The following is a 12,579-nucleotide window of genomic DNA, read 5'->3' as shown; positions in this document are numbered from 1 at the left end:
ACTGCAATATCACACAGCGCCATCTGTTGGTTATATCAAAGAATAACAGTAACTGCAATATCACACAGCGCCATCTGTTGGTTATATCAAAGAATAACAGTAACTGCAATATCACACAGCGCCATCTGTTGGTTGTATCAAAGAATAACAGTGACTGCAATTTCACACAGCGCCCTCTGTTGGTTGTATAAAGGATTAACAGTGATGGCAATATCACACAGCACCCTCTGTTGGTTATACGAAAGATTAACAGTGATGGCAATATCACACAGCACTCTCTGCACAATTCTCTGTCACCATCAACTTTGCAAAGAAGTCCGGTTGATCGCTGGGGGAGTCTCTTTGGCGGAAGGTGCGCTGCTGGGAGACAGGGCTGTAGTTGTGTCTAGGCTTATACTAGAGTCAATAAGTTTTCCCAGTTTTCGTAGGTAAAATTAGGTACCTCGGCTTATACTCGGATCGGCTTATACTCGAGTATATACGGTATATCTTAAAATGTTCCTTTTGAGATGTAATTTTAAGAGTTGTTTTCATAATTGCCAAATGTTTATGGAATTTGTCCTGACAGTTAGACAATATGTTTGATACAGTTTTTGAAGCAATAGTCTGAGGTTGTAGCTCCAGAAAAATAAAACATGATCTTCTGACATGAAGGTCTTGTTTGTGCCTCTTCTCTTTTGCTACATGAATGCACTGCTTTCATTTCAGGCTGCAGGTCAGTATATATTCTTTCTAATAGCCTTTAGAAAAAATTCCAAACTAAACAAATCTTTCAAATTCAACTCCTCCACCTGCCCGCTCTTTGGACCTATCCACATTCCATGAAAGATTATAATAGCAATCTGTTTATTTGACTTACAGTTTCTATCTGCTCTAAATGCTTTGCATTCCATTCATGTTATTAATCTACCAATGTTAAAAAAAAAATGTAATTCTTAAAGATCTTGGCCAGCTGTTCAGTAATGCAAATTTCAGTAGAGAAAATGTTTCAACAAGTTGAACCTATGTAGTTGTTCATTCAAAATTGATCCAGTGGGATGATAACAACAATTCAAGGCTTGGTTTATTGTCCAAGCTGCATAATGAAGTTGGATAATGTCATATTTATCAAGCAGACCTTTTAATTTTATATTTTGGCTTCCATGTCTCTGTGGGGTTTAGTAAAACCTAGTTGATTGCTAGCTATGAGGAGAAATCTTTGGGGAGGTACTGTACCATCTACATGTTGTTTTGAAATACCTATATGGTGTAAAACTGTACCTTTTTTTGATGTTCATAAATCAATTTTTCGGGTTAAAAAATAACTTGAATTTTTCCAGATTTATTATACCCTGACCCTGGAAATTGCTTGAATCTGAAAATAAAACATAGTAAAACCTGTCGAGGTCATGTAGAAATCATTGGCAAAGTTCTCTTTTTGAAAATGTTAGTAGCCTTCATGATGTTTGGATTTTTTTGGAGGGCTTTCCCTAAAAACTCAATCAATTCAAGTGATTCAAGTTTTTTCCTACTGAAAACTCGATCAATTTGAGTTTTCGGGCTTTTAACCCCAAACTCGCCAATTCAAGTTTTTTCCTTAAATATGAAACAATTCGAGTTGTGAGTTCATTGGAGGTATAAAAAAACTATAAAATTCGACCTTTGATAAATAACCCCCTAAGTGTTAAAAAATATAGAAAGACACTTTCCAATCTGTTCGTTACTAAAATCATATTCCATATCAGTCATGGTTATTTGCATGGCACATTATGTATGGGAAAATTGTGGATGTAGCGCACACATACTTATACATGTGCTTGGCAGTTAAGAGTATTGCAGACATCTTCCCTGTACAAGTGCATCTGTCAAATACTTACACCAATGGCTAGAAGATCAATGGCTGTTCCCGAACTGGTAAATACCAGGCCTTTCATACCTGTCAGTCACCCAACGTTATACTAAGGTATATGTAAGAATGCACTGTATTTATAGATCAGTTCAATAAGTGTTTTTTTTTTTTCATGTGTGTAAAAAGGCAATATTTTATATGAATTGTGCACATTCATTAAGACAGAGATTAAAAAGGGTTGCTTGATCTTAAAACAAGTACAGATTTAGAAGGGATGGAGTCGGGTTTATGGTATGTTTACAATAAATCACCAAACTGGTGTCATTGGCCCATGAACACCCTAAGTACCTGTCAGGTTGGGATTAGGGAGGAGACAGAAGAGTGATTTAAGAAATACCATATGGTAACTAGACACATAACTGGGATGTGTAATGTAGAATTCCATCTATGATTCTGCGATTCCAGTTTTGAGAACATGTTTATCTAACATTATTTATACCATTGCATTTAAGGTTCTAATTTCATTTAAAGGGGAACTTTCGCTGAAATGGCAATTTAATATAAGCTTCCTCATACTGAAGTAAGAAACTTTCTAAATACAATCAATCAAAATTCTGCATTGTTTCTGAAATAATGAAGTTTATACAGTATTGACTTGCTCTCTCAGCATCTGTTTTTCTTCATTCTGTCTTCATTCAGGAGTTGGGTGTCAGATGAATGATCCAATATATCTTATGGGGGGTGGGGATCCCTTTCCTAGCCTCAAATAACTGATTCCAGCACAAACAAAATCTAACAAAATAACTGCATTTTGCACAAAATCTGCATGTAGAGAGACAGCATTTCTGATGAATTTAATAGAGTGAGCTCTAATACATCTTCTATGCAAAAGGAGCCCCACTATAGGATATATTGAATCATTCATCTGACACCCAACTCCTGAATGAAGACAGAATGAGGAAAAACAGATGCTGAGAGAGGAATAGTGAAGATAAAGTTGATTTCAGAAACGGTACAGAATATTTAGTTGATTGTATTTAGAAAGTTTCTTATTTCAGTATGCTAAACCTAATTACATTTTCATTTTTGAAATTGTTCCCTTTTAAGAGTCTCCTTATATGTACAAAGAGACTTTCGTTTTTAGTCTCCACAATCTGGGAGTTCCATAGCAAATGGTTATACTGCTACAAAGTATTGTCAACCGACTAGCCTGATTTCCCAGGATCCTTCAGAATTCTGTTAAGCGAATGAATTGCATTTGTTTCTCTCACTGACAATGTTGAATCACTGACAATGTTGAATCACGTTAGTTTCCTGTCTGTTAAACACAGAAAATTTTATTCATATTAGAAATGTGTGTGATGTGACCTTAGAATGTAAGCTCCACTGGGGTAGGGACTCAAGTGAATGATGCAAATCACTGCTTATTTCTATAAAGGATTATCAAAACAATCCTTATAAGGCCTATATAGGCAATAAGTATAACTTACCTGACTGCAAACGTTTACAATGTAAATAACGTATAAAATTGTCTATATTGAAACTGTTAAATAAGTTTTTTTTACAATGCGCTGTGTTGGAAAAGTTCAGCAGTGTATGTTCTTTAAGAATCCGTGTCCTTCAGCAGATTGTGCTGCGCACATCACAAAAATGACTGCTGCTGTAACTGCATTTGTTTGGAATTATTGATCTTTACTGCCCTCTCTTGGCCAATACACATATATCTTAGCTCTGAGAATATTTTGAAGTTCTCCTGAGTCAGCAAAGTCTCTTAAGTTCTCCATCAACCTAATGGATCAATTCAGTCTACTCCAAGGCACGTCTTTGTAAGTTTCAAAAAGGCACAGCAGTACAGTATTTTTCAGTGTTATATTAACTATCCCGCTTCTGGTATCATAGTCACTGGAGAATGTACATTAAAAGAATTAAATATCCTGCAATGCATTTGCTGTGTATTTCAGGAAATAATGATGGAAAAAATAAATATAATCAAAAGAAAAATAATGAATGGGGACATTAGTTGGGGCATTCATTTCAGATTTTGTAGGACTCATTGATAATCCAAAGATGCTGTGCTATAGTCAGCACAAAGTCGCACCATTTAATAAGGTACTCATACTAGTGTATACTTACACTATACATCAATATACCAGTTGCGTCTGCTTTGCAGAGTAGCGCTGAAGGTAAATTTTACTGCAAGGGAGCCCTATACTGTACTATTGCCAGTTATTGCAGGGTTCCTTTATTTTATTTTTTTAGACAATCCTGCTTTCAGTAATGCCACATTCTATAGCACTCCCACTTCGACAATGCCACAATAAGACGGGATGCACTGAATCCAGTTTTTTCGATTCGGCCGAACCCTTTGCGAAAGATTTGGGTGAATACCGAACCGAATCCAACCCTAATTTGCATATGCAAATTAGGGGTGGGAAGGGGAAAACAATTTACTTCCTTGTTTTGTGACAAAGTCACTTGATTTCCCTCCCCACCCCTAATTTACATATGCAAATTAGCATTTGGATTCGGTTCGGCCAGGCAGAAGGATTTGGCCGAATCTGAATCCTGCTGAAAAAGGCCAAATCCTGGATTCAGTGCATCCCTAACAATAAGTGCCATGTTCACCAATATGGGTTTGCAAATTTTGCACCTGTATTATTGTTTGGAGAGTCACAGGAATGCATGGATGCAAAATTATTGCATTTAAAGGGGTGGTTCACCTTCAAATTAACTTTTAGTATGTTATAGAATGGCCAATTTTAATCAATTGTTCTTAGTTATTTATCTTTTATAGTTTCAGTATTTACCTTTTTTGTTTGATTCTGTAAGGCTGCAAATTTGTTATTGCTACTTTTTATTCCTACTCTTTCTGTTCAGGCCCTCTCCTATTTATATTCCAGTCTCTTAATCTTATCTTATCAATCTTATCATTTGGACCCTAGCAACCAGATTGCAGAAACCGCAAACTGCAGAGCTGCTGAATAAAAAGCTAAATAACTCATACACCACAAATAATAGCATGAAAACCAACTGGAAATTGTCTATCACTCCGTACATCATACTAAAAGTCAATTTAAAGGTGAACAACCCCTTTATATGAAGTGCAGTAAGTGCAGCGCTTGTGGTTGCAATTTTTAGAAGTGGCTTAAAGGGTTATATAATAAAAGGCTCGAAATTTGCCAAGGGGCACTAACCCATAGCAACCATCAGCATGTAGCATTTACTAGTCATCTGTTTAAATGCAAGCATCTTATTGGTTGTCATGGGTTACTGTTCCTGGGCAAACTTAGTGCCTTATATTACATATGGGGGTTATTGTTCTACTTTATCTAGTAACCTTATTCTGTTATTGTACACTTTTAAATGTTTTGAATATTTAAATGCAATCTGGTTGTTGGGGTTAGTGACCATTGACTGTTGAAAGTGTATTCATTATAAAGATAGTTTTATACTTAACTTTTCCTGATTAAATACTTTTATGCACAGGTTTTGGATCCGTTCTCCTGAAACCTGTTATCCAGAAAGCTCCAAATTATGGAAAGGCCATCTCCCATAGACTATTATAATCATATAATCCGATTTTATTAAAATTATTCCCTTTTCTCTGTAATAATAAAACAGTGCCTTGTACTTGATCCCAACTAAGATATAATTAATCCTTTAAAGGGATCCTGTCATCGGAAAACCTGTTTTTTTCAAAACACATCAGTTAATAGTGCTACTCCAGCAGAATTCTGCACTGAAATCCATTTCTCAAAAGAGCAAACAGATTTTTTTATATTCAATTTTGAAATCTGACATGGGGCTAGACATTTTGTCAATTTCCCAGCTGCCCCTGGTCATGTGACTTGTGCCTGCACTTTAGGAGAGAAATGCTTTCTGGCAGGCTGCTGGTTTCCCTTCTCAATGTAACTGAATGTGTCTCAGTGAGACATGGGTTTTTACTATTGAGTGATGTTCTTAGATCTACCAGGCAACTGTTATCTTGTGTTAGGGAGCTGTTATCTGGTTACCTTCCCATTGTTCTTTTGTTTGGCTGCTGGGGGGGGGGGAGGGAGGGGGGTGATATCACTCCAACTTGCAGTAAAGAGTGATTGAAGTTTATCAGAGCACAAGTCACATGACTTGGGGCAGCTGGGAAATTGACAAAATGTCTAGCCCCATGTCAGATTTCAAAATTGAATATAAAAAAATCTGTTTGCTCTTTTGAGAAATGTAGTTCAGAGCAGCACTATTAACAGATTCATTTTGAAAATGTTTTTTCCCTTGACAGTATCCCTTTAATGGAAGCAGAAGTAGCCTATTGGGTTTATTTAATGTTTACATGATTTTCTGGGAGACTTAGAGAGATACTGACACCAGAAACGAAACTCTCTTTTTTACATCAATCATAATATTGCCTTTGAAAGCAACTTATAACTTTGCCATAAAGTACACACTGCTTTTACATTTCCTGTCTGATGCCCCATGTTCCTGTATGAGGGGGCTGCCATATTTGTGCAGCAGAAGTCTGTTCGCATTAGAAACTTTAACTGACAGGCTGAGATGGGACAGTCAGATTGGCAAAACAGTCAGGTTTAGGAACTTCAACTAACAATTGCTTATAAAAACAAACCTCTCAGCAAAAAACGATCAACATGACCTAAAGGTAACTTTTAATGTATAATTATATTTTAAAATGTAGTTTTTTTAGTGTCAGTATCGCTTCAAGATACAAAGATCCAAATTATGGAAATATCCATTATCCAGAAAACTCCAGGTCCCAAGCATTCTGGATAACTGGTCCCATACCTGTATATATTTCAGCTAATTCCCTAAACCAGTCTAATTTGTTGCATACTGCTTTTTGTCTACTTTATGATTTACATTGGTGTTCATTATAATATTAACAAAGACCTATATTTAGGTACAAGTTGCCAGGGGCGGCAAAAAAGCTATTCCTGCCTGTTAACTGTAAGGGTTGAAATTCTGTTTTTTAAATCAGAATTAAGGCTCTGCTAGGGCAGAGAGCGCAATTGCACTTTCTGCTATAAGTGATGCGACCACAGCCCACTCTGGCGCTTGGATAGGTGAACTCCAGGTGAAAAGGGTGGCACCTCAGGATAACAAAGACCCCCGGAACGCCACTGCAAACTTGACCCACAGAGCACACTTACCTCTCACAGCCAAGTTTCGTTTTGGCTTTTGATGAAATTGATCCTTGCAAGTGTTTTAAATGTAATAAGTGCCTATAAATCACCTCCCACTGCACTATAGTAATCATAGGTCATTAAATAGCACAAGCACGTTGCACATCAATTTACACATGTATCAATCATTTCTGTCCCTTATCAACTGTAACTTACAAGGTACAGAAATGATCAGGGACAGAATGATCGATACATGTGTAAATTGCTGTGTGACGTGCTTGTGCTAGTTTAATGACGTATGATTACTATAGTGCAGTGGGAGGCGATTTATAGGGGTCACATACAACAGGGGGAAACGGTTGTACATACACAATCTTTATATTCCCCCCCCCCCACTACAGTGTCCTTGTTCTGGCCTTTTGAGTTTTGTGTTAAGTTCACCATGCACAGGGGCAGCCTCTAAGGGGCTTTTCAGTGAGCGGGTGCTGTCCATGTGTTGAAAATACAATAAAACAAGAAAAGACCAGCACCTAGGGACTGCAGGGAAAAAATGTATTGAGACTTTACATGTATTTATATGTTTTGGCCACAGAATGCAGCTTGAGTCACAGAATGCCGTTAGGATGTGGCTGTAGTTTGGTTAACCATGTTGAAGGGGAATTATTGGCTCTCGACCGCTCACCATCACAAAAAATATACATATTTGTTTATAAGCTGCAGCAGCACAGAGCAAAAAAATAGATTTGGAAGTCATGTTTGAATTGTAGTAACTTTGATTTAATAATAGGGCAGTATTTCATGTATTAAGCTGTAACAACAACTACACTATGGAGAGGTACTGATTAGGCACAGTTACATGGACTGTGAACCCACACTGCTTAATGTGAATGTCCGTGCAAGCGTGCCAGTAACTCAGCTACTCACTTGGGGGTATATTTGGAATATTGGGCATATAGCACAGAGCACTACAGGCCAATGAATTGATGATCGTTTATTCACCTGCAATGTATTTTTGCTTGAAAGAGTTAACATTTATATATTTATAGTTGCATAATAATCATTTATCTTTATCTAGTATTTATATTTAAAATGCACATACAATAGTGACTGGCTTCAGTACATATTTGCATGTGACTGAAAAGTCATCTTGGCAATGCAGATTTTGAGTGTTTTATTAAATACCCACACTTCTTATTTTTACTTTCTTTTTCTTACTGCTAATAGAATCCACTGCTGCTTCCACAGTAAATCAATTTACAGTGTGCCTGCAGCAGATGGAACTAAGAAACTCTGATTCACTGTTTGTGGTTTCTGGCTCCATCTTCAGGATCCTTTAGATCCAGCAAGGACCGTCCTTGTGATTCAGTCTCTGGTATCAAATGGGGTGGCAGAAACAAGTGGCCTGATTTTACCTGGTGACCGTTTGGTCTTTGTAAATGAAAATTACATGGACAATGCTTCATTGGAAGATGCTGTGCAAATATTGACAACTGTGCCACCTGGAAGGACAACCTTAGGCATTTGCAAGCCATTGGTGGTAAGCAATGATCTGAACATGAAAATGTGCAGTATAACAATATAAGAATTGTCTAACTGGTTTTTATGTTTTGGTTTTTTTTTTTGGAAAAATTACTGTATTTTTTTTTCTGACCCAAAATAATAGACCGCGCCGAAAAACGTCCATACAGTTAAAAAGGCAATGATGAAAAACATCCATACAGTTACAAAGGCTGAACATTATAAAAAAAAAACAAAGCTTATAATCACTGGGTTATGCCATATGTTAGGAAGCACCCATTGATTTTAATTACTTACCTGATTTACCCCAGGCTGGTCATCCTATTTGCTGAAAACTGAATTGGACTGGGGTACTAGCATGTCAGACAAAAATATTGAATTTATACAACTTAAAATTGCAGAACCTTCATATGTGTTGATATGTTTATAAATGATTACCAATTTGGCATGAGGGCACTTCCTATTTTTGTTATTGACACATACTTGTGCTTGTTCTGTGTTTCACTTTAGGGTAGCATTAAAGAAGAAAAAGATATATATGCAAATTTGGAAGATCTTGAAGACAACACAGATTCTGCAGCTACAGATTCAATGAATCTTGATGTTTTTCATGTAAACACAATTTTTATATTTTTGTCTTAATACAGCCTGCTTAAATAGTGTTAAATTATACGTTTCACCTAATTACAGAAATATTCCCTAAAAGTCACAAATTATAACATGTCCCTACTCTTCAAGAGATGTGTGTGAAATATTTTGTGCATGCTAGGGAAAGCAGATGTCCGATTCACCACATTTTTAATTATTATAGCACAATTATGTTAACTCTCTAATTCTGACTTTTGGGGGCCGATTCACTATGGGTCGAATATCGAGGGTTAATTAACCCTCGAAATTCGACTAGTAATTTAAAATCCTTCGACTTCGAATATCAAAGTCGAAGGATTTAGCGCAGATAGTTCGATCGAATGATCGAAGGATAATTCCTTCGATCGAATGATCGAAGGATAATTCCTTCGATCGAACGATTCGAAGGATTTTAATCCAACGATCGAAGGAATATCCTTCGATCAAAAAAAGTTAGCCAACCCTATGGGGACCTTCCCCATAGGCTAACATTGACTTCGGTAGCTTTTAGATGGCGAACTAGGGGGTCGAAGTTTTTTTTAAAGAGACAGTACTTCGACTATCGAACAGTCGAATAGTCAAACGATTTTTACTTCGAATCCTTCGATTCGAAGTCGTAGTCGAAGTAGCCCAAAAAAAACTTCGAAATTCGATGTTTTTTACCTTCACATCCTTCACTCGAAGTTAGTGAATCGGCCCCTTAGTCTAAATAATGACTTCTGTTATTGACTAGTAATAAAATAATATCAATGTTTTTTTATATCCAAAGTTAAATACTTGTGTGTGTATCTTTTTATGTATATATATGATGTTTCAAAGCCTGGTGGCCTGCAAGTTAAGATTTAATTTCACTATATCTGGATGGAACAGAATTCATAAAGTAATGTTTGATCCCAGAAGCTTTCATTTGTGCACCATAAATGTATATTTATACAATTTGTCATTTGTGCCTCTAGTGTCTGTTCTTATGTTTTAACAGAAATACAAAGAGGAGGTATTCATTCAGGACGAACAAGAGGAACTTGTTGATGAACCATCATCGTTGACTATGGGAAGACCATTCAACATAGAGTACAATAAAGCTGGCTCTTTGCAAGAGTCTTGGGAAATGCAGGAATTGGAGGGATATGGTGGAGAAAGAGAGATGCTTGTGGATGAGGACTACACTGAACAAGAACAGTTGTCTGAGGACAATGGGCAGTACTTTCTGCAGTATAAAGGAATAACAAAAGATCCTGGCTGTAGCCAACCGTGGATGGAAGACATAGTATGTATCAAAAAATAAATAAATAAATATATAAATAATAATATATATATATATATATATATATATATATATATATATATATATATATATATATATATATATATATATATATATATATATATATATATTTATGTAGTGCTGCTTGTATCTGCAGTTCTGTATAAAATAATATATTAAGTAATAATAGAACACAAGGAAATATATACAATAGATATAGGCACATTCAAAATGTACTAATAAGTGTTAAGCGACACAAGAGGAAGGAGGTTCCTGCCAGAAATAAAATGTTGGGTATGGTATTGCCTCATAAGTGTAACCTAAAAACAATTGATAGGACATAAAAAAAAAAAAAGGTGCCTCCAACAGAGGCTGTTAAATAGTGAAATAAGCTTTATAGGGCACCATGTTTCTTTCTATCTCTAGCACAGGGATTGCACAAAAAATAAAGATACAAGGATGGCAGTTTGCAAAGTGCACAAAACTGCCACAATTTGTCTTAAACTTCCTTTGGTTCTGAATAGCTGTAGGTCTCACAATTTCAGAGCACAGAGACCTCTAGCTGCTGCAATGGATACAGCCACACCTGCAATAGCCAGCAATATATTCATGGTGGGCAGCAGATAGGTGCCCCCCACCACCAGTCTCCTTACATGCTTGTCTAAATTACGTTATGGATCTGGTGATATCACAATAAATAACTGGTGATATGATATTGTCAAAATAAATATTTTTGCACTTTTTTACAAGCCTTTATTGGAGTAGTAGTAAAAATATAAGTTTGGAATATTAGTATAGTGTTCTGTATGGTTGGATTGCATAGAATTATAAGTAATTTAAATGTAATGGCAATGTTCTAAATCTGAATTAATTGCATGTCTTATATAATGCTTAATTTCGTATTTTTGAAGCATATGGATTCTGGACTTATGAACCTTAAACTTGGAACACAGGAAGATATTCTCCACAATCAGGATGACTTGACAGGAGTTAGTCAAGGTGGGTCATTTTTTTTATTTATTAATGGGTTTTGCCATATCACTATTGTGTAAATAAAAAAAAATGTTAAAAGCATATATAAAAGGATATTTGCCCCCCCCCCCTCGGATATGGTTTCAAGAAAGTCCTCTTTGTGACATTTCACGCCCTTTTTTCTATGTTAGTGCACGGTGCTCTTTATTAAACACATGCTTCTGCTGCCTCCTCTAAATCCAGCCTGCACATCCTAAACAGTGAGCAGCTAGTGGTGGTGGTGGTGGTGGTGGGGGGTTTGGATGGGCTGTGTAAAAGTTGCTGAGGGGGAAAGTAGGTGTTCAGATAGCGTGCCTTGGATTTCCTCCTGTTTTGGCTTGTAGGACGAGGACCTCATTAACATGCCAATGTTTATTAGAATCATTTTAGAAGTCATATTGTTTTATTATTATATAACGAGTTTGCATCTCATTTCACCAGGCTCCTCATCTGAATTTTTTTCAAACCTACCAAATATATATCTGGCCCATTTTTGGCTAGATATCTGAGAAGTCATTCAGTGGACCCCATCCATGGGCAGATAAGCTGCCGACTCATCTAAAGGGGCTGAATTGGTAGTATTGTTCTGCTGTATAGGGCAATGTTTTATAGCCGCCTTGTTGATTAAACCAATTAGATCTTGGAGATTACAAAATTTTAATCTCAGTGAAGTTTTTCCCTTTAATAAATATGCAAAATACCATCGTCAAGATGAGTAATCATACATACCACAGTAAACTGGGATGAGTGGATGAACCACTTTCCACTTTAAAAGATTGCATGGGTAAATATATTGGAATAGATAAAAAATATCAGTGAGTAAAAAATATTGGGCTTGGAACCTGGAGTTTTCTGGATAAGGGCCTTTTTCATAATATGGATAATGTTGCCCTAAGCAGAGCTGTGGAGTTGGAAACAATTTTGGGTATCTGAAGTCGGAGTCAAAAATGTACCAACTCCTTATAACTTTAAATAGAAGCACTGAAAATAATAAAATCAGATTTAAGAGCCTCTATGGAGGATATGGCAGAATCAATTCTGTGTCTAAGAACAATACTTTAGTTAATTTTGGATTGTATTTAACAGCTATTCTACAGCTTTATGCCAGGTTCAATTAATATACAGTATAAGTTGTTTTAGGTTTTCCAGTTGTTTGGTTTATGTTATTTAATTTTGGTTTAGAATTACCAATGTGGTAATGT

The 12,579-nt window shown here is 36.2% G+C and overlaps 1 protein-coding gene across 5 annotated transcripts in view; it reads left to right on the top strand.

The window, feature by feature from the left end:
- Positions 1–12,579, top strand: part of patj.L (PATJ, crumbs cell polarity complex component L homeolog) — a 132,950-nt gene that overhangs the window by 46,884 nt on the left and 73,487 nt on the right. For 3 of the 5 annotated variants that reach the window (XM_041590399.1, XM_041590397.1, XM_041590398.1), the window contains exons 19-22: positions 8,285–8,494; positions 8,986–9,087; positions 10,082–10,369; positions 11,278–11,365. In XM_041590399.1, coding sequence (XP_041446333.1) covers positions 8,285–8,494; positions 8,986–9,087; positions 10,082–10,369; positions 11,278–11,365 — 688 coding nt within the window. The remainder of the gene's footprint in view (positions 1–8,284; positions 8,495–8,985; positions 9,088–10,081; positions 10,370–11,277; positions 11,366–12,579) is intronic. The other 2 variants (XM_041590401.1, XM_041590400.1) reach the window with 2 other exon arrangements.

This window comes from Xenopus laevis, chromosome 4L (assembly GCF_017654675.1).
Source record: "Xenopus laevis strain J_2021 chromosome 4L, Xenopus_laevis_v10.1, whole genome shotgun sequence".
In the NCBI taxonomy this organism is placed as follows: domain Eukaryota; kingdom Metazoa; phylum Chordata; class Amphibia; order Anura; family Pipidae; genus Xenopus; species Xenopus laevis.
Note: the sequence above shows the minus strand (reverse complement) of the source record. Positions and strands in the feature narration are given on the sequence as shown.